This window comes from Pimephales promelas, chromosome 17 (assembly GCF_988280905.1).
Source record: "Pimephales promelas chromosome 17, fPimPro1.hap1.1, whole genome shotgun sequence".
Lineage (NCBI taxonomy): Eukaryota > Metazoa > Chordata > Actinopteri > Cypriniformes > Leuciscidae > Pimephales > Pimephales promelas.
This window is the reverse complement of record NC_142785.1, coordinates 4,365,607-4,388,749: the sequence shown is the minus strand read 5'-3', so window position 1 is coordinate 4,388,749 and position 23,143 is coordinate 4,365,607. Positions and strand designations below refer to the sequence as shown.

Genomic DNA, 23,143 nt, shown 5'->3' with positions numbered 1-23,143 from the left:
GGCAAGGTGAACACGCACTCATAATGATGATCTGCCTCTGGCCGATTTATAAAAGTGTCAGCGCCCTCTTGTGCCAATTCCGAAAATTTCAAACAGAAAATGATTAATTTCACAATCTTTTATTTTTGTTGTTCTGTGTAATGTAAATGTGAACCATTTTATGTAGCCTATGCTCTTTTGCTGTCATGCATTTTTTTCTTATCATAAAGTGCAACAGTAGTTTCAGAGGTAAAACAGTTTTCTATTGGGGGAATGTATTTTTAAGACAGACATAGGCTACTGAGAGCTTTGAGGTGGTATATGGTATACATTTTTTTTAACTTGTTATTATTATTTCCGTGTGTAACAGCAGAATTTCTGGGATAGTCAGTAAAGAGATGGTCTACAAAAATCATCTGCAAATGACCTGTTGCCTAAACTCTTGACTTCCACTATAGGTCTACTTCTGAGGCAGCATTAATGATTTACAACAAAGAATATAGAGAGCTTTGATGATAATAAACTAATATTTCATTACTAAAATACTATAGACATGGCATTTAACAGAAAATGTTGGACAAAAACATAGGCTACATACAAACTGACCACCAACCACAACTTTCAGATGAGTTGTGGAATATCATAGGCTGTGAAGTATACATATGTTGCCTTTCATCATCTATAGATGAAGGTATACAGTAAACAGGATGTGACATGATCATCAGATGCTCTTTCTTTTTCTATGCTGCCAGCGGACTCTCTGGCTAAAAATGCTGCCTCTGCAATGCATACTCTCTTGAGTAGGTTCTTATTTTGAATAATAAGACCACTAAAAAAGTATATTTTGTATGAATGTGTGCCATGTTGTCAATATCATCTGACCAGCATCAGTTGTGTCGCTTCACAGCCATTCATCCTCTCTGCCTCATGGGTAAAGAGTCAATATGCACACTTCAGAATCTGCCGGAAGTAGAGGTCATGGGGACATTTTGCCTTGTCTTATGAGTATAGGCCTACTGTAAGTTTGGACATACTTCTTTTTTTACACGTTGTTTTTCGCTTACTATAGGGAAGTATCTGATTTGAAGCTGAATGAAGCCTCATGAGGACAAGCCGCGATGCCGAATTAATTTGCTTTTTTTTAACCAAATTTGATTTGCATAATTCAAAATTTCTAAAAAAAAAAAAAAAAAATGGAGCTTGCTGCTACGTTATTTCAATATCTGAGTGTACAAACAAAAAAGCTGTTAAAACATAGGCCTATGACCTATGTAAGCATTAGAAGATATTTATTTAGAAAAAAAAAAATTCTTTTTTTCTTTTGCCTTACTTCCTATATTTTTTGAATGGCATATGTGTGATTTGTCCATAGACTTTATGGACGTACAGAAGATGTTCTTTTCCTGCTGTAAGCATAGACTATAAAATATAGGCTATAAGTCCTAATTTTGAAAAAAAAAAAAAAAAAGGCGCGATGCCGAAGCCGCCGCCCCTCGCGCCCAAGAACAGAGCGCGCACGTCGGGCACCGCCCCCTTACCTGGACCCATCCCATATACTACTCTTCCTTTACTGACACCAGCACGAGAACACAAGATCCACTTTTATTGTAACACTTTATTTCCATTTTTTTGGACATTTTATGTTTATTTTATTTAATAAATGCCTCTGAATGTAAGCCAGAGGAGAACTGGCACCCGACTGAGCCTGGGTTCTCCCAAGGTTTTTTCTCCATCCAATCTGATGGAGTTTGGTTCCTTGCCACTGTCGCCTTGCTTTTGGCTTGCTTTGAGCTTGCTCAGTTGGGGTTATTTATTTAGTGTTTAGCAATGTTGTTGATCTGTGTTGTGCTACTTACATGTTATCACTGTGAAGCTGCTTTGATACAATCTGTATTGTGAAAAGCGCTATATAAATAAATGTGACTTGACTTGACTTGACTCTCCGTCGTTTGCTCCTCCTGCCACAATATTATCTTGGTTTCAATAACAGTAGCCTAGTTAAATTAGTTTGGTTCCAATAACAACAATTTTTGAAATAATAATAAAGTTTGGGTTCAGTTCAATTAACAGTGTGTTATTATAGTTATATTTTGAAATATTTATATTTATATAGAAAATTGTAAAAATAGAGCAGCCTCACACTCGAACACTGTTACCTTTTATAAAAAGGTTTATATTTAACTTTTATGTGTCAAAAGATCGAAGAAATTTCGATTTCTCAATTCATGACCCCTGTAATACAATGGCTGCTTTGACTGATAGCCATGGGAACTAATCTCCTGCACTGCTGGTTTCATGTCACTCATTACACACATGATTAGTTTTATCTAAAATCTGTGTTGCATGCTTATTTATTTATACCTTCATAAGTGGGGGAATGTACAGTCAACGACTTATCAGATCATCAATGGTCCTGGATCACCCTGCAGGGTTTATTTTCAATAATAAAGACACTGTAATATTATAAATGATTCTTAAATAACTGTTTTTACTTTGTTTAGAAAAATTCTAAACAAAGTAAAAACAGTTATTTAGCTGAGAACACTTATTTTAACACTTTAACATGTGCACATAATTACAAACTCATGATCACCAAATAAACTAGATATAGGCCTAATGATTCTTGTTGTTGATAACTTCATTGTCATTAGGTGTTGAAGCCAGTATGTCTAAACCTGTTATACTTGTTTCTCAGTCATGTGCATAGAACAAGGGACTGACTGATTGCTAAAACTTGTTGCCAATGTTCCTTCAACCCACACAGCAGTATTAGATGACACGTCATAATGCCATAGACAAAGATAAAGTGGCCTATATAGCTTTTATTAGAAACAATTAGGCTAAATCAACAAATCCTCCACAAAGCAGAACTGTAGACCTTGACGCTACTATGTTGTTTAGATTAGGCAACACACAATGTTTGTTGAGAGCCTACATTTAAAAACTTGTAGGCCTATTCATCAGTCCACTACCAACCTTGCCCTACCACATTCTCGGAGAATTTCTAAAAACAAACCATGAGAAACCAAAACCGCTAAAGGTGATCAAGTGGGCGGTGCCAATTCTCATGCTGGGCGGGACGAACGCTCCTGATTGGTCATTGTAGGACAGGTAGGAAGACCGTGTTTGAAGAACAAATTTCGGTTAATGTTTTTTTCATGAGCGAAACTCCCGACGTCTACTAATCCTCTCTTCGCCCTACTTCGTCGACCAAGGCAGTGAGGAGGCTATTTCTAGAAACATCAGCTTTTTAAAGTTCGTCCATCTCCGCTGAATTATCAAGAAAGTTGGACTTTTGTGAAGACGCCACGGAAAACAGGTGTTTTGATAAGATGCGGTGCGCCAAATGTTGTTGGATTGTCTTCGTCATATTGATTGGTAGGTGCACAACTTAACTTCCAATAAGAATATATTTTCAGAATGGATTAATAATTAATGTTGGGTTGTAACTTCATTGTTTTGCTTTATGTCGGGCGCCATTCAGGGTTATGGACGGGCGAGGCTCAAGGTAAGTTTGGAGATTGACGTTGTTGTTTATGAGGGGAACATACTAGCTAAAATCCACACTTAAAATATGATTATATCATTTTATACGCTTAAGTATATAGTTAAAATACGTATTAAAGTGTGTACACGTTTGAAAAATATCTTTTGTGTGATACATTTATAATCTTTTTTAAGATCCCTGTTGTGTGTGAATTGTTTTGTGAGAGGAAAGCAAACAAATCAACAAAATCAACGTCTTTTTCTCAGAATGTGGTCGGCCACCAATGATGAACAGGATTGTTGGAGGTAATTCTGCGTCAGAAGGTGCTTGGCCTTGGCAGGTGGACATCCAGGTAAGAATGGCATGGATTATGAAAGTAAAACTTTTGAAAACCTGAGAGAGTTTAGCTATTTACAGCATACATTCCTGTAGCTCAGACAGTAGAGAAACAGCGTGATCTGATCAGAACAGTTACTATTCATTTAAAGCAAAATCATCATCATTTTATTTTTTGTTTTGTTCCTCATACACTTCTATACATAATTTGACGTATTAAAGTCAAATGTAATGCAGCCTCGGGTAAAAGACGTCTTCCGTGAGAGGTTCTGTAAGGGGAAATTCTTTCTCCCACACTTTCTTCTTTATGTTTGCTCTCTTTGGGTAGCATTTATAAAGTATGGAGTGACATTTCAGTGTTACACCGGTGACACTCAACTCTATCTACCACTCAGGCACTCTACTAATTCATTTGACTCACTTTTAGTGTTTTATTAACATACAACATTGGAGTATGTAAAAAACAGGATAAAATTGAGATCATTTTTTTGGCCTCCCAAATAACTTCACTAAAGTTCTATTAGATTCGAGTCCCCTGGCATCTTGCTCGAAAAATGTCAGTATAGATTGAGGTTTTTTAATTCATATTAACCTGGAAATGGAATTGCAAATGAACTCAGTGGTTCAGGCTTTTAAAAGGGTAATCCATACATTTATTCTATCGCTGCTGGATTTCTGTTACTTTCTGTATTCTGGCATCGCCTCCACACTTTTGTCTCGATTACAGTAAGTGCAAAATGCTGTGGTGCGAAAAAATGCTCTTAAGGAGGCTAAAGAAACACGAATCAATTACACCTGTATTGGCTTCTCTAAAATGGCTCCATGTGCATCAAAGAATTAGGTACAATACATTGTATTTATTTTATTATTATTTTTTTTTTTATAAATCTTTAAATAACAAGGCCCCACCGCATCTGGCAAACCTTTTAATCCTGTATAATCCCTCCAGAACATTACTCTCAGAGAATCAAAAACTTCCTCTAGTGCCTAGCAACTACACTACACTAACTACACTAGGGGTGTAACAATTCCCCCATGTCACGATTCGATACATATCACGATACGATATTATTGCGATACTCCAAAACATATTCTGATTCTGATGTAATAAAAGGTTAAGAAAAAAATGTACTGTTGATTAAAATGCTAACTTTGATATTACAATATTACAGTTTGTGTGTAAGTGAATAGGCTTGGACTTGGTGCTTGTAACCCAAGGACAAAGTTGACACCAGAATAACAATATTCTGAAGCTGAAAATACAGAATTATTTAGTCGAATATGCATGATCTCTGTCACTGACTAGATATATTTAAAATAAATAAATGTAAAATAAATACCGCTTTTTACTGGTAACATAAGGACCCACAAATATTCCCCCACTGCATTATTATACATTATAATCAACATTATATATAGCAGTTTAAGTATTACTGACACTACAACTCTGAAAACTTTTTCTCACACAGTCATTTTTATTTTTACTATCCATTATACATATTGTTGCATTTTTGTATTGCGATATGTTGTTACACCCCTAGAACGAATCGCCTACATGAAGGCGATCGAGCCTTTGACGTAATAGTGCAGAGACTGTGGAAAGATCTGCTGTTATCTGCCGTCTATGTTTAAGAATGTGCTGAAAGATGTTGGTAGTGTTTAATGGTTAAATATTGTGCTTTATATGTTGTCATTTTATTGGTCATTGTGTGTCCTTATTTTTAGGGATGCACCTTATCCGTATCGGCTGATATATATTTTTTCATTTTATCGGCCTAATGAGATAATTTGGCCGATAATAATAGATTATTTCCTTCAGTTAAAACAATTCAGATGTGCACTGTTCAACATGATGGTTTTGAATTGCTTGAAATATGATTGAAATCACTTTAAAAAAGGAGTGTCTGTCATATAGGCTACAAAAAATGGTAATGAGAACATTGGTAAGGAGCATTTGCTGAGCATAAAAGAACATGTGTCTCATTATGGCAAAAGCATTTTTAAACTTTTCAAAAATGTATACAAATTTGCAAAGTGAACTACACATTTGAAATTCCCTCTCACAGTCATTCCACATTTTAACCCTTTGATGAATATAAATCTTTTTTTTGTACTTGCCCTGTTTTTTTTTTTTTAAATAAAGAAACAAATGGCCTCTGGATCTTGCCTGAATCCAAATCTCAGTCAAACCAATGTTCTTATTATTTTAAGGGCAAGGATTAGGATGCATTTAGAATTGACCTTTGTCAGGTTAGGAAGCATATCAAACAAGGCTGTAAAGGATAGACTTAAACTATTTACAATGGAAAGCACCGTATAAAAGTCCTAGATCACACAATTTGCAAAACTCACACCTTTCAAAACTTTTATGGATTTTTTTCGAAAGACGTTTCGTCAGCTGTTGGTTAATAACAGTAGAATCCATTGAATGAACACACAGTACTTCTATCCCTCACTGCCCTGTTTTCATTCTTGTCAAACATTAAATGGGGCTTTACCTTGAATAAGGTCTGTTGTCTGTCAAATCAATTTTGAATCAATACAGATGTGATCAATGTCGAATTTTTTATTGATATCCCCCTGATTGCTGGCTGATGTGTACATACAGAAATTTACAGAAGGACACGTGTGTGGAGGAAGTATCATCTCGGAAAGCTGGGTCTTGTCTGCTGCACATTGCTTTCCCAAGTAAGTTTCAATGCACATTTTTTAACACCCATAAATTCCTTGTTTAAGGTTTTTTTTTTGGCTATATATATATATATATATATATATATATTTACACACTCACCTAAAGGATTATTGGGAACCCCCGTTCAATTTCTCATTAATGCAATTATCTAATCAACCAATCACATGGCAGTTGCTTCAATGCATTTAGGGGTGTGGTCCTGGTCCTATAATGTCAGAATGGGAAAGAAAGGTGATTTAAGCAATTTAAGCATGGCATGGTTGTTGGTGCCAGATGGGTCTGAGTATTTCACAATCTGCTCAGTTACTGGGATTTTCACGCACAACCATTTCTAGGGTTTACAAAGAATGGTGTGAAAAGGGGAAAACATCCAGTATGCGGCAGTCCTGTGGGCCAAAATGCCTTGTTGATGCGAGAGGTCAGAGGAGAATGGGCCGACTGATTCAAGCTGATAGAAGAGCAACTTTGACTGAAATAACCACTCGTTACAACCGAGGTATGCAGCAAAGCATTTGGGAAGCCACAACAAGCACAACCTTGAGGCGGATGGGCTACAACAGCAGAAGACCCCACCGGGTACCACTCATCTCCACTACAAATAGGAAAAAGAGGCGACAATTTGCAAGAGCTCACCAAAATTGGACAGTTGAAGTCTGGAAAAATGTTTCCTGGTCTGAGTTTCGATTTCAGATGGTAGAGTCAGAATTTGGTGTAAACAGTATGAGAACATGGATCCATCATGCCTTGTTTCCACTGTGCAGGCTGGTGGTGGTGGTGTAATGGTGTGCGGGATGTTTTCTTGGCACACTTTAGGCCCCTTAGTGCCAATTGGGCATCGTTTAAATGCCACGGCCTACCTGAGCATTGTTTCTGACCATGTCCATCCCTTTATGGCCACCATGTCCCCATCCTCTGATGGCTACTTCCAGCAGGATAATGCACCATGTCACAAAGCTCGAATCATTTCAAATTGGTTTCTTGATCATGACAATGAGTTGACTGTACTAAAATGGCCCCCACAGTCACCAGATCTCAACCCAATAGAGCATCTTTGGGATGTGGTGGAATGAATGGATGTGCATCCCACAAATCTCCATCAACTGCAAGATGCTATCCTATCAATATGGGCCAACATTTCTAAAGAATGCTTTCAGCACCTTGTTGAATCAATGCCACGTAGAATTAAGGCAGTTCTGAAGGTGAAAGGGGGTCAAACACAGTATTAGTATGGTATCCTAATAATCCTTTAGGTGAGTGTATAAATATACACAGTAGTTAACATTTGAAGTGGATCAAAACCTTTCATCAGTGAATTTTGAACAATATTCGTTCTTGTCTTTGAACATTTTTGATCCACTTTAAATCTTGACTTCTTTATATATAATCAAAATAAACATTTTTCCTCTCTGTCCAGCCCTAATGACATCTCCTCCTACACGATTTACGTGGGCCGAACGCAGCTGAACGGTTGGAACCCGGACGAGTCGAGCCATGGTGTCCGTCGTGTGGTGGTTCCTCTGGGTTACACCGACCCTGAGTTTGGTCAGGATATTGCTCTGGTAGAGCTAAGCACACCTGTTGTGTGGTCTGACCGCATTCAGCCTGTGTGCTTGCCATATGCTAATGTGGAGTTCAGCAGCGACATGAAGTGCATGATCACCGGATGGGGTGACATCCGAGAGGGAGGTGAGTGAGTACAGTTATTTAAGGGTGCTTTCAATTTATAAAGCACACTATAAACAACAGAGTGTTGACCAGAGTGCTGTGCAATACATTTTTTCCCAATAAAATCAAACAACAACATCATAACACAGACAAAACCAGTACAAACCAAACCACACACTGCAGTCTCGAAAGATAAGCAAAGAAGATTTGCCTTCAGATGTCTTATAAAAATGGTTAGAGTTAGAGCGAGTCTAATGTGAGATGGTAGGCTATTCCTTCTCTTCAGTGCTGCCACTGCAAAGGCCAGATCCCTCCTTCACTTATACCTAGTCCAATGAACAATTAAAACAGACTGGTCAGAAGACCTTAAAGGGGTCATGAACTGGCTTTTTAAATGTTATTATATTGTTGTCTGAGGTCAACTTATGACGTTCGCTTGGTTTTTGCGTTCAAAAACATCAAAATGAATAAGTAATAGGCTATTTTCTACCCTAGTGTTGAGCGTAGCTGAAAAACGCTCAGTTTTTATGGCCGTCTCGCACTGAAGACTTGGAAGTAAACGCCCACTGCTGTGAGTGGAGAACAGTTTTGCATATTACAATGAGTTTCAACTCGTTATGTTCGACCCAGAGTCCGTGTGTTGGACCATTCCTGTCAGATCTAATATAGGCGGCACAGCACCGTGGCGTCTTTACTCTTAATCAGTCTGCAAATCTAGTCTTGTGTACAAAACAATCCTCAGTAAAATGTAGCGAAAGGACGAACAATGTTTTACCCTCATCAGCTAGAACGTCATTAAAAATAAAGTTTATCTATGCAGTCCTATTGGAAACATGAGGAAGCTCATGCAGCGACTGTCTTCTTCCACAACCAGGCACTGCACAATATTCTGTATTGCTCGGTAGCTCGATCCGGTTTGTCATCACGAGGTAGGCCTGATGTTATTTAACTATGTGTGTAATGTGCGAATCGGTGGGCGGGGCTAAACCGGCCGTGTTGAAGTAGGCGTTGATCATCTTCTGCGGGGGTGGTGTTTTATCCTCTGTGACGTCATAGTTCCCCACTTTGATCAAATCCCAGTAACCTCAGTTCATCACCTCTTTAATATCCTAAGGGGCTTGTACACCAGCAAGAGCTCTGACAGGTAGGATGATAACCCATTCAAGGAATTGTACACAAATACCAGGAGCTTAAAATCAACCCTGAATTGGGGTGCGTCCTTCGTACCTCGCTTAATACATCTGAGATTGTTTGACAGAAGCTCTTCTAATCGTGATAACTGATCTCTGGATAATTTGGTTCTTCAAACAAATTTACGGATGTGCTCCGATTGGTTAGTTTGGACCGGTGTGTTGTGATTGGCTAAACTGTCGCTCATGTTGTCCGGAAGGTTAACGCCCATTACCTTTACCGGTGAAACGCGCATGTCATGAGCTCCGGTCCAGATGTAAACAATGGTGTTAAACTGCCGTAAAGCATATGAAAAATACATTTGCAACATTAGTATTTATACAAAATTCAGGTCCATAATGTTTGTACGTGTTTGTCGTAGACACAAAATAGCATAACTAGTAGCCTAGTGGTTATAAAGCCAGCGCTGGCATTTGAAAAAAATAAAACACAAGGCTACGTCTGGAATTATACAGGCAAATACATTTAAAATGATTAAGTCTTAGCCTACTTAATGGCCCAAAAACTGCTGCCTGTGGTTTTAAAGTTGGAACTGCTTCATGTTTTAGTAACAGTTTCTTGTTGAATCCGGCATTGAATTCGTGGAGATTCTGGAAGCTGTCTTCCATAAAATGCGCAGCTCAAAGAGCTAAATTACAATCATTATTTTCAGGAATATAATAAAACATAAATTGTATCCATTGTTGACTGAGTACAGCGTCCGTGGGAAGCTCGAACACAGAAGCCCTGACAGCTGGTGGACACAACACACTCGACGAGCCGCAGAAACATGGCCATGCCCTTTTCTGCATATTCCGGAGGGAGCGTTGATGCAAATGTGTGGGTTATTGACGCGTAAAACCCAGCTGTAGTCCCAATCCAGTCGTTTTTGTAGGCAATATACTTCCTGATTTATAAAAGACGATATCTCTGCTTACATTGAACTTTCAGTGCTGCAACTTTGCAGATACTGTTCATGCACCAACAGCAACATTACACACTATTTAAAATGAAAAAAGTGAAATCGCAATCACCCCCCCCCCTTTAAACAACATAAATGTTATAATTGATAAATGAAATGTACTTTGCTACATGTCATGATTCCCAATTATTTCATTATTTCACGATTTCTAGTATTTGTACAGGCTTTATATTTTTACTTTAATGCTGTAAATAGCAATTCGTTTAATTTGACCTGTGAAGCAGATTTGTTATGTGACAGCATTAATTAGTGTCTTAAGGGTCAAGAACAATTTTCGAATGCCCCATCAGACAGCGTTTTTGACTGGATTATCTGCATCTCGGAGGGGGTATGCACCCGAGACCCGCATCACTCTCTATAGGCAATGTGACACAACATCCAATAGGAAAATTCAACTGCAGTAGCCACCGTTCAACCTTAAGAGGGCAGCACTAAGACGTTTTTACACCGTATTGTAGAATCAACACACTTTATACCCATTTTTCAAAACATCAAGACCCAGTCTTACAGATCATTAACTAAAAAGTAGTTTTAGGGTTTAAAAGGAGACACAAAAGCAGTTTCAAATGATTTTCTCATCTCTTTTAGTTGCTCTACAGGGGGTTGGCCCATTGCAGGAAGTCCAAGTGCCAATCATTGACTCGAACACTTGTCAGGATATGTATCTGACAAACCCCACAAATAACATCGACATCCGCAGTGACATGATGTGTGCTGGCTTCCAACAAGGGGGCAAAGACGCCTGCCAGGTGAGGAGCATCGAGTGCTGCTGTGTGAAATGCAACATCACCTTATTTGTGCATTGCTCATGTTCATAATATCTTTCTGCTCTCGTGCTTTTTCAGGGTGACTCCGGTGGCCCTCTGGTGTGTGAGGTCAGCGATGGTAGTTGGGTGCAAGCTGGAATCGTGAGCTTCGGTCTCAGCTGTGCTAAAGCGAACCGACCTGGAGTCTATGCTAAAGTGTCCAGCTTTAGTAACTTCATCCAAAACCATGTTGGAGGAGTCCAGCTCAAGAGCGCATCGAGTCACAACTGGGCCGACCGGGTCATGGTGATCATCAGGACTCTAACTCTGCTGGTATTGGTACAGATTCTGAGATAGATGCACATTAATCCTTACAGAAGCGAAAAGACCACCCCCAAATACCGTCCTACATAAAGAGAGATTTTAATGCCATTCGTGGCTTTTTAATCATTTTTTTTTTTTTAAAACAACTATGTTATGTAGTTTACTATTTTGTTTGTACCAAAGTTACACAGACATACATGAATGATATGAAATCATTACATAAACATTTATTTTACCTGCTCACTTGATTGTTATAATCTTAACTTTAATCTGAAATTTGTACTGATTAACACAGATGATTATACTGTGTAATTTAACTGTGCAAAAATGCCATTTTTCAACTGAATCGACTCAAATCCAGATGAACAGATCTGTGAGATTTGATAATCATAATGCAAACTGAAGTATAAATGGCCTCTTAACAATTGAGCCAACCTTTTGCACAGTAATAATACATGTTATCTACCTTTAAATCAGCACATTTAAAAGTTTAAGTTCGAGAACAATTAGATGTTTACAGATTTAATGCTTTCCTAGAGTCAGTCAGTTGTATTTTCGTACCTATTGGTGACTGTTTCTCTTGAAATGTTGTAAATAAAACTTTTTTAATTACAGTGACTTTTGTTTTTGATATTTTGAATGCTTATTTATGGTAGAGGTAAATGTAACTGACCAATCCTAGCATTTAACCTTCTGGTGCTGTTCTTTTTTTTTTTTTACTGAAAAAATAACATTTCATCTGAATGCCACGAAACTTGGTAAAGGTTTTGGCGCTCAAAATACAACATGAAAAGGTTAAATGGTTCTGAAAAAAAGTCACTTGTATTGTTTGTGGTCAAAATTGGCCTCATTGGAAATGATTGGGAGGCGAATTTCATCTTTTTGCAAATTCTTACTGAAAGCTCTTTTTAAATTTTTTTTTAATCAAGCTCAAATTTCAACAACTTGTTTAGATTTATGGTTTTGACTTTCTCACAGTATTAGAGTAAATGTGTTTTGTAAAACATATACTTCATATAAAAAGATTCCATAAATACAAAATTGTATAACTTTTCAAGTTATAATCTGCCAAATGCCTTCTTTAAAAAGAGACCAAACTGAAGTCTGTGCTTCAAAGATTTATGACAGTTTGAGTTGGAAATGCAATGCTCAAAAAGTGAATAAATGGATAACTACCACGCAACTATCATTTAGTACCATAAAATCCCCCCAAAAAACAAATATTAAGTAAATAAATAAATAAAAAATTAGCAAACTAAAATCTAGTACAATCATTTCATTGAAATACTGACATGCGAACAGTACCAGAGGATTAAACATCATTTTATAGTAATGATCCAAAATAACGATAAGTGTTATAAGGTACCCAGAGATGATACAAACAGTATTTGTTTCCTTTGAAAATCCTACAAAATGAACAAAGGGCTTAGTCAAGGTGAATTTGCATATTACTCCTATGCGTCTTTTTCCGTATTAAACAAACAACAAAACATTGCAAAATAACACGACGATATCCATTTGATAGCTTTATTCAAGACAACAATACTTTTTTCGTTGCTGGTGTAAAACTGAGCAAATCTGCATGTTGGTGTGTCACTCACTATGTTCTACAAGACATTCATGCAACATCAAATGAAATGTTTTTCTACTCTGCACTACTTCCTACAGTGTCCAGTAATGCCAATGTGCTCTGCTTCCCTTATTGTGTTCATCGTCGTAATACTATTGCCCTGTTGGCGACTCGTACTGTAGTGTACTAGAAAATAGCTTTAAACTGGTCTTCTAAACAGCTGCTATTGGCTTGAATATTCTATAAAACGAGCTGGTGAATCAATGGCACTAGCACAGCTGAAGTGAACTTTTCTTTCCTTGATCTGAATTGCTTTATGTTGGCACTGAAATTCCGAGAATGGAAACCCCCTTAAGAACCGAACGGCATCATACTTTAATGTTGGCACAAATAAATAATGCATGTGAACCCATTAAAGATAAAGGCACTTTTCTTAATAATTTGGAGCCTCAAAGATATTCCCTCTACTGACTCTAGGTCTAGTAGACTGGTAGACAATACAGCTATCAAATTCCTCTGTGTGGCTCTATAAGGGGATGGGGAAGGAGTGCAGGTGCTGATCAGGTATCAGGAAGCGTTGAGTTGTCGGAGAGGATCATGGGAGAACCGAGCTGGAGCTCCTGCTGAAGTGACTCCATGTCAGCAGGGGTCATGCGGTGCACCTCGAGCCAATCAGAGAGCAGGGACGCAGACAGGGGGGCCAAGTCATTGTGACTAATGAAAAACGAGAAACGAGATCATTAAAATGCTAATTTATTTAGCAGACACTTTTATTCTAAGTGCCCTACAATAGATAGCCAATAATATGCGTAGTATGTACATAAGAGTCGAGCATTGTAGTTTGCAGTGGCGTACAGTATGCACTCTGCGGTCAGAGAGGTTCGAACTGACCTTTCCCTGAGGTCAGAGTGCTGGAGTTCGGTAAGGGACTGAGCGAGAAGGTCGTCGAGGTCAAAGCCTACGCCGTATCCAGCTCCACTGCCTTTAGGGGTCACTGAGAAAACCGGCGGCAAAATGTCTTCAACCTGGCAGAGAAAAGGACAAAGTTGAGATTAAACAGAAGAATTAAACATATGAACGAGTTCAAAATCAAATATAGATTTATAAGAAATATTGCGCATAATGAGATCACATAAATATGGCAATCTTAATCACAAAGTAAAAATAAAAGGTAGCTGTAACTTTATTTCTCCTAATTGTGATTTTATATTTCACAATTTGATTTATTATTTTTTGGCTTTATCTCAAAATTACGTTTTTCTTCATTACCCAGAGGTAGAAACAGGCCTCCATGCATGATTATTATTATTATTCTATATCTTGTTTGCTCTCACAAATCTATGGCATGACCTCTGGGGCTACAGGTTTAATAATAATAATATTATATATATATATATATATATATATATATATATATATAATACAAAAAAAAATATTTTTAAATAAAATAAAAATAAATAAATACAAAAAATAAATATTTTAACTAAATATATACATAATAGTAAAAAAAAATCATTGCATGATCTCTTGAGGGATACAGATTATTTTCAATAAAGAAAAATAAATATGCATTTATATAATTGTATAATAATGATATAAATAATGCAAGGCATGAACATGGGGGGGGGGGGTACAGTTTCATTAATAATTAATATATTGTTATAATTAAATGTGTGTATATATATATATATATATATATATATATAAAACTGTAATTTATTCATTAATTAATAATATAAAATAATGAGTTAAATTAAAATGAAATTTTTATTAATATCCATAAACTTACTTAGCTTTTGTTTACGGGATAAAGGTTTTTTAGATTAATTTTAAAGGTTGTTGGTCTTGATTTCCATTTCTGTCTTATAATGGCCTTTCGAATTAATAGTGTTAAATGATTATATTTATTTGTGTACAATAAGACCCTCAAATTAATTAAAATAACTTAAAATAAAAACACTATAGAACTTAGACTTTTACACTATAGAAATGCCCATGGCATTTTAAGATTTGACTTGTTTCCATTTTAATTTTCCTAATGGTTCAGGTTACCCATGATTGTGATAAATCAATAACTCAAATCAAGTGTCCTGTTGAGAACAGGTGTCACTTTTCTAAGCGATCAGACTTCCATGAAACTCATATTTAAAGACGATGTGATGGCTAGAAGTTCACCTGTGACTTTGAGAGCTGCTGTGTGACCGTGTGGATATCAGGGATGCTGTTTGTCGACTGTCCCGTGTCAGTGAGACTAAGGCAGGGTTGAGCTGCGGCTCCTGGAGGCTGTTTTGAAGGGCCCTGTGAATGAGAGCCGTTCTGTCTGTTCCCCAGAACGGAAAGTTTGTCCAGGGCTTGAGGACCATCGCCGGTCTCTGGATTCGTGCTGGTGTCCGAAACGCCAATGCTGGGGTTCAAGGCTGGTGGTTTAGTCATGAAGGGTTCGAGCGGCAGCATCTGTATGTGAGCGTTGGGCTGTGGGACGGGCTTCAGCTGGGTTTGCAAGTGCGTGAAGCCCGTGTGAGCGGGGTTGTTCAGTTCTAGTGGAGGTTGCTGGGTTTTGTGTGAAGATGTTCCCGTCCAGTTGTCAAGGCCGGTGAACATTGTTCCAACACTCAGAAACTGAGATTTTAATATGTTGTTTTTGGCAAAGGCACACGGGCCCGTTACCACACCTAAACCTGCAACACTTCCGCCTCCTCCTACTGCAACCAAACCAACGTCCCCATTCTGAGACGGACCTAAAGAGACGGGTGTTGCATTATGGGTCGGAGTTGAATGGAATAATCCAGCTGTGACACACTGAGGCAGCATTTGTGGCACTTCGTTGGGTTGTTTTGGCGGCACTGATTCTCCCCCAACGGAGTTTGTTTTTACGAGGTTGCTTCCTGTTGCTGGCTGGATTTGGACCGTCTTATTCTCATTCGTTTTGGCACCGTTGGTTTCTGCGGTCTGCGATTTGTCCCCTCGGGTGTCCATCATTCGCCCCCAGCGCTCCAACAGCCTCTTGTCGTTGTCGCTGAGCAAAACGCCGCCTAAAGATTCTCCTCGTTTCCCCTCCTTTTTCTCCTTCTCTTTCAGCTTCCTCTTTCGCTCCATAGCTCGCTCCTGCCTCTTCTTCCGCTTCTCTTCCCTCTCTCGTTGTCTCTCCTGGGCCGTGACCGGCCTCTTATGCTCCGGACCAGAGTTAGAGGAGGAGAGCGACGAGGATAATCCTCCAGCGGCTCCTCTGAGTAAATCCAGACCGAGAGATGCAGAGCCTCCATCTGAGGAACAATCAGTGAATGTTAGCATGACCACACCTGACATTTTCATGGATCAGAGAAAAATTAAACGATTAGTTAAATTTTTAATAAAACGTTTGCTGATAATTGACTCACCCCCATGTCATCCAAGATGTCCATGTCTTTCTTTCTTCAGTTGAAAATAAATGAAGGTTTTTGATGAAAACATTGCAGGATTTTTCGCCATATAATGGACTTCAATGGGAACCAAACGGTTCAAGGTCCAAATGAGAGTTTCAGTGCAGCTTCAAAGGGCTTTAAACGACACTAGACGATGAATTAGGGTCTGTGTCGAACGAAAAAAGATTCAATTTGATGAACGAGTTCGAACGGGGGAGTCATAAACGCGCATCACAGAACAGAGCAAGGCGAACATTTGTGCTTATAAAACTTAACTTTTTCATTTATTTTTGAAATGAGCGATCGTTTTACTTAATAAGACCCTTATTCATCCTCTGAAATCGTTTAAAGCCCTTTGAAGCTGCACTGAAACTCTCATTTGGACCTTGAACCGTTTGGTTCCCATTGAAGTCCATTATGGAGAAAAATCCTGGAATGTTTTCATCAAAAACCTTGATTTCTTTTCAAATGAAGAAAGAATGACATCGATATCTTGGATGACATGGGGGTTTTTGAACTACACTGTGTGTTCATTCTGTGAGTGAGATCACCATCTTGGGGCGGGTTGAGAACATGCGGGACAGACCCAACTACCGACTGTAGTCTTTAGCCTCTTGACAAAAAAATCCTCTGATGACGCAAAATGACGTTTTTTTGTGTCATCGGAGGATTTTTTTCCAGACAAAAAATACCTAAATCTCTCGTCTCAGGGGGATATGAGTGTGGAAAGCACGGTAATTCAAAAACACTACAGGTTTTTTACTAATACAAAGCTTAATGCTAAATCCTGAAGTATCCCTTTAAGTAGTCTATGGCCACATACACACACTCCAAGTCCAAACTCTCTCACCTCGAGCCTTCTGCCTCAGCGCTGATTTGAGCAGGGCAGCTTTGAGAGCTGCTTTTGTGTCTTCTGAAATTGCTCCCTCTTTTTTTGTGCCTTCCCCGGTTGTCGCTTTCCCTCCTTTTCCAAGGGAACGAGTGAGGCTTTGAGAGAGCGACTGAGCCTGGGACTGTGAGAGAGAGAGTGAAGGGATAGACTGCGGAAGACTTGAAGTGGGCGGAGTCTGAGAGATAGGATGGGGCGGAACCATTTGTTTGGGAAGAGTGTGATTGGACGAGACAAGCTCGTCCTTTCCGCAGTCCGTGACTGGTTCAGTAAACGTGTCCTTGTCTGTGGGAGTGGTCAGATCGATGGTTTCGGGCTGGCCGTCGGAGTTGGCGCTGAGCATGTCCACGTCCTGGCAGCTTACCGACTGAGCCAAATGTGGGATAATCTGAGCGAGATGATGTCGCTCTTGAAACGAGTTCGCATTCGCTTGAGTTTGTGTACCGTCTGCCGCTTTGTAGTTGAGATTGTGCCCTTGGCATGTTTGTGCTGTATCAGTCAGGTTTTGAGTCTGTGGAGTCATGTTACCGGAGACGCCGCCCGCCGCCGCCGCCGAACCTGGAGAATGGAGCGGTTTAAACTGGATCTTCTTTCTGACGCCCTGCTTCTTCTTATGGAAGTCCCCGATCTCTGTTAGTATAGCTTCTTTGATTTGTTCTTTGCCCATGGGCTGCCGGTCGAACTCAAAATCGAAGGCGGGAACGCACACCGGCTCGTCGTCCGCGTCGTGGTACTTACTGAGGTAGGGGTGTTCTAGTGCCTGACACGCACTGATCCGTTCACGAGGGTCAAAGCGGAGCATCGCCGCCAACAAGTCCAGCGCACTGGGCTCAGCCTGCGGATACAGTGCTGCGAGCGGTTCTGCCGTTTTTAAAGGGAGGCTCTTCACGTAACAGCGCACCCGGTCCGACCCAATCGAGCCGATGATGCTCTCAGGCGGCGTGCCCAAAACCGAAAGAATCAGCTGCAGCTGATGCACGTAGTTCTTCCCCGGAAACATCTGCCTCCTGCCGAGCATCTCGCCGAAGATGCAGCCCACAGACCAGAGGTCGATGGCCAAGCTGTAGTGGTAAAGAGACAACATGAGCTCAGGAGCGCGGTACCAGCGGGTGGCCACGTACTCGGTCATGAAGGAACGTGACTCTTCGGAGTGGGACGCGCTCAATCCACGTGCCATGCCGAAGTCCCCGATCTTCAGCTCGCAGTTTTCATTGACCAGCAGGTTGGACGGCTTGAGGTCGCGGTGAATGACGTTGGCCGAATGAATGTATTTCAGGCCTCTTAACAGCTGGTACAGGAAGTAGCGCGTGTGTTCAGGAGTCAGAGGTTGCCGGGAGTGGATAATCTGATGCAGGTCGCTCTCCATGAGGTCAAGAACCACGTACCTAGAGAACAAGAGACTTTTAGCGTGTCATAAACCAGGGGTAGGAAAGTTCGGTCCTAGAGAGCCGCTATCCTGCAGAGTTTGGCTCCAACAGTGAAAAAATCCGAAATTTTCGCACGTTAAAAAAAAATTCGACCTCGCGTTATTGTCAGTCACGCTTGCACACCGCCTCCGAAACTTTCGTCCGTCATATCCGTCGGATCGGGTTCGATTTTCTGCGTTTTTCGCATTTAGAGCCAGCATTTTGACAATTCAGGGCCGGGGGGAGCTCGTCCTCAAATCATTGCACATATGCGCCGTGCTTTCAGTTTCGTTTTTTAATTCGATCAAGTGTTTATGTTCTCTTCTCTATATTGGATTATGAAATTAATAAACCTCCCCATTCAATCAGATTGAAATTTGGGATCGAATAAGGTGTGATTGAGCAGCCTATTCGATAACTAATGTATTATTTGGGCACAATATATACAGAATAACAGCCTAGCTGTTCTGTCTGCCCAGCGCTTCCACCGGACTGCGCGCGCGTGTGTGTCCATTCCTGGTGACATACCAGACACACTGCCAGTCTCCGTTCAGAATCGATTGGTTCACGGAAATTGGTGTTCTTGATTGTAATATGTGGCTCCAGAATCGCTAGCAAAGCATCAAACTGTCCCACTGACATTCTGAGGTAAATTTTGAATCACTCAGGATAAATTCGCAACTCTTTGATGAGGTGGAACGCTCCTTCCTCTCGGCGCAATTTCAGGATTGAATGGACGTAATATTTTCTCTTTCTTCTCTTTTAGAGAGGGGGCAAATCATCCTCAATGCTTGACGAATCCATTTGGTATTTTTGCGTTTTTTCCCGCAAAGGTTTAATAAATACGCAACGGACTCGGTGTGCAAGGTTTCTATGCGTGACGAATTTTTAGGCTGACGAACACGAAAATACGCATACAAAAATTTCGTACTCAGTGTGCAATGACCTTTAGGCCGTGTGTCCACCAAAGTGTTTTTCCACGTGCCTGGCGTATGTTTTCAATGGGAGCGCCGCGTTTTTAAACACCATGAGTGCAACGAGGCGCTGAGCGTTTTTTTTCATGCTGAAGCGCCGAGCATCCAGCGTTTATACTGGTCGCCGGGAGTTGAAAAATGTTCAACTTTGGATAAAACGCAGCATTCATCACTGTCACTTCTTACCCAGCCGTCCAATCACAGTGGAGGAGGGGCGGGGCTAAACCACAATGACCAACTGTCACAACATTCTTTCTGTACAACGACATCAACCAGCAGAGCTAACTGAACAAAATGGATGAAAAATATTTTTTTAGTATGAAACAAATTATCTGAGAAATCAGTTACAAGTGAACTGTGCTGCGGATATTCTGTATCATAGCAACGAAACGTCTCAACGGAAAAACGCTGCGCTGCCAAAACGCTCTCAAGCGCTCAAAGCACGACGTCTTCAGCAGAGAGTCTGGTGTTTTCAGCTGGATAAAAACGCTTTGGTGGAGTAATCCTGAAGACATTGATTAGCTTGTTCAGGTGTGTTTGATTAGGGTTGGAACTAAATTCTGCAGGACAGCGGCTCTCTAGGACCGAACTTGCCTACCCCTGTCATATACGAAGAGAGAATATGCATCGCATGCTAACTCATACTCAAGCTTACACTGATTTGAAAGCCGAGTGAGGGAGCACGGGCTGGAGAATATCTTTAATGGCGATGATGTTGTCGTGTTTGAAGTGTTTCAGAATCTTCAGCTCTCTCAATGTGCGTTTGGCATTCGTCACAACCTCAAAGGCATTGGGGATCTTCTTTATTGCCACCTGCTGGCCTGAATGCATAAATAACATTAGAATTAAAGGGGTCATGAATCGACACTGTCTTTAATAAACATTTCCTTGATATTTTGACATAGCATAGCAAAAATGTGAAGGTGGAGATCGAATTTCTACAATGGTAAACAAATCCCGTATTACGAATTTACATACAGGTCAGAGAACATTGTGTTTATCATTTTCGAATCATTTTTTTTTTTTTTGGTTAAAACATGTTCAATTCACAGCCCTAAATATAATACATTATCTTAAAAATATACTACTTGCATATAATGTTTTTGGTAATAATAATAACAATAATTACTGTTATTATTAATATTATTATTACAGCATTATTCCAACATTGTTAATATATTATTATTTTTACAACAACAACCACCTCCGCATTAATATATAATAATAATTAGGTGTGGGAATCTTTTGGTACCTGACGATTAGATTCAAATTTCGATTCGATATCATAGATTTGATTCTTTGATTCTCTATTTGACTGGCAGACAATTAAAAGGTCTTGAAGAAAGAAAGAAAAAAATCCCACTTAATTAAATGTAAATCTTCTCATTTTAGTCAACCCCATTTTATAAAACAAATGCCATTAAGCTGACTGCAGTCATTACCCACGTTATTTCATTTTTTTTAAATATATTTAAAGGAACAAAGAAATTACAAACAATAGGAGATTCAGGTTCAGATTGTTTTATTTAGTGCCATGTCAGCATCCAAGGCTATTTTCATGGCAAAAAACAAACAATAGGAGAAAAACAACAGAAATATACAAATTAAACTTGGGTTTTTCAGGTACAGTAGCCTAGGTTTATAAGAAATACTTCATAAATTGAATTGTAAAAATAAAACTGTATAGTCTTCACTGTATGAATTAAAAATGCATTGACATCAAAGATTCAAAAGTGATTCAGTCAAAAGCAGTGAGTGACTTCTGTGATTAAATTAACAACAGACAGCAAACGTTTATTAGGCTGCTGTCCCTTTAAGGATGAACGCATAGATCAAATATACTGTTAGACATCCAATTTTTTCCTAACAGTTTATGTAGGACATAACAGGCTGTGTTTACGTAAAATTCGTAAACACTACTCATGATGTCCATTTTGACATAATTGTGTGTGTGTATTTGATCATTCAATCGCAATAAGCAGTGAAAGGGAACTGATTTTTTTGCGTCTTTTTGTTATCAATTTTGGAAATTTGTGAATCGATGCAAATCGGCAGAAGATAGTATCGTGATTTATATGTGAATTGATTTTTCCTCCACTCCAATAATAATATATCAATAATGCTGTAATAATAATATTATTAATACAATGCTGTAATAATAACATCAGATATTTATTCAAACACATGCATCTTGGAGTTGGCACCTCACCATTGTCTCTTCTTCGGGCTGATGAGACCACACCATAAGCACCTGTCCCGATGGTCTCAATAATGTCATATTCCTCGCCAACTTCAAACTTTACATCTAAGGAGTGGGCTTTGAGCAGAGCCAAGTTCTTATCTGCAACAGTTCTTGTATCTGTTACAATGGAGGTGTCTTCGCTCGTTTGAGTCGGGCCTTCTGTAACGCCTCTGTGATGGTTGTCGTCAGTGTCGCCCTCTCTCCTGATGTTGCCCTCTGAGGCGTTACGGGCCGGTCCTGCTTGAGAGTCATTTGTCTCGTCCCTTTCATTGGTTGACATTCTGAAACCAAGCATTCAGAGAAAAGTTCTATGGTCAAGACTGTAAATTGTACTTTCTGTTCACCTTATTTACTTCTCTTGGACAATATCAAAGTGGCATACGGTTAATGCACAATCTAACTAAACTCTCATTTTAATCAGTAACAAAACAGACAATCATTTACAGAATTTCAAAAAACAGCACCACTTTCTTGTAACGCGTTCTTTTAAAATAATAACATATATTTAAAAAAATGCTAAATAAAAACAAGCTTTGTGTATTTAATGTTTACAATAATGCAAGGTGCACACTCACAGAGGTGTGAGTACGCTGTACATGAAACCATAAAAAACAGAAGCAGACACTGAGTGCTGACCACTTGTGATTGCTCATAATGGATTGACACACTACTGGTCCAGCAAGGCGTCGCTGGCGTGTGTGTGTAAATAATCCTGCTCATCTGCCGCAGGGGCGTGAGAGACTAACGTTACTGGCCCAAAACAGCTTACTATGGATCCAGCTTACTATGGAATGCTACTGGATATATGTACCATTTATTTTTTTTTCATTTTGGAACAAAGACAAATAAAAGCAAACGTTGGGTTATGAAAGCGGTAACAATTACCTGGTAATAAATGGAAGCAGAGGAATCTCGGAGCGGTTCTTTTAAAGCATGTCTATTCTTCGTTATCACGAACCATCGTTTTTTTTACTTCCTTGTATTCTTCCGTATCGTGTTTGAAAGAAAGCAAAGCGACCAATCGACTGTATGCTTGTAAGTGGATTGACCAATGGGATTCGAGAACATGCTCGAGGGGCGGGCTCTTTTGTAGTGTAGAATAGGGTCATTCTTTGGGCGGTGTCGAAACTGATGGATCAAGACGCGCACTTGCTTTAGCACGTTGAACTACTATCACATGTAAACACAAAGATCCAAATCATGTAGAAATTAAACACAAACTTGATAAAACAAAGATAATTATTTTTAAAATAAAATGTAGTTTTTTTTATTACTTCTTC

General features: G+C 39.3%; 2 protein-coding genes across 2 annotated transcripts; one reads left to right on the top strand and one right to left on the bottom strand.

The window, feature by feature from the left end:
- Nucleotides 1-3,098: 3,098 nt before the first annotated feature.
- On the top strand, nt 3,099-11,516 carry LOC120468975 (serine protease 33). Its single transcript, XM_039657638.2, has 7 exons — nt 3,099-3,357; nt 3,464-3,487; nt 3,733-3,818; nt 6,411-6,490; nt 7,909-8,180; nt 10,900-11,060; nt 11,157-11,516. Exons 1-7 carry the CDS (start codon nt 3,312-3,314, stop codon nt 11,412-11,414), a joined length of 927 nt encoding a protein of 308 aa, XP_039513572.2. The 5' UTR covers nt 3,099-3,311; the 3' UTR covers nt 11,415-11,516.
- Nucleotides 11,517-12,486: 970 nt separating this feature from the next.
- On the bottom strand, nt 12,487-22,878 carry mapk7 (mitogen-activated protein kinase 7). Its single transcript, XM_039657637.2, has 7 exons — nt 22,749-22,878; nt 21,831-22,144; nt 20,277-20,442; nt 17,203-18,626; nt 15,127-16,214; nt 13,843-13,976; nt 12,487-13,665 (listed from the first exon to the last, which is right to left on the bottom strand). Exons 2-7 carry the CDS (start codon nt 22,141-22,143, stop codon nt 13,512-13,514), a joined length of 3,279 nt encoding a protein of 1,092 aa, XP_039513571.2. The 5' UTR covers nt 22,144; nt 22,749-22,878; the 3' UTR covers nt 12,487-13,511.
- Between the last annotated feature and the right edge of the window lie 265 nt (nt 22,879-23,143).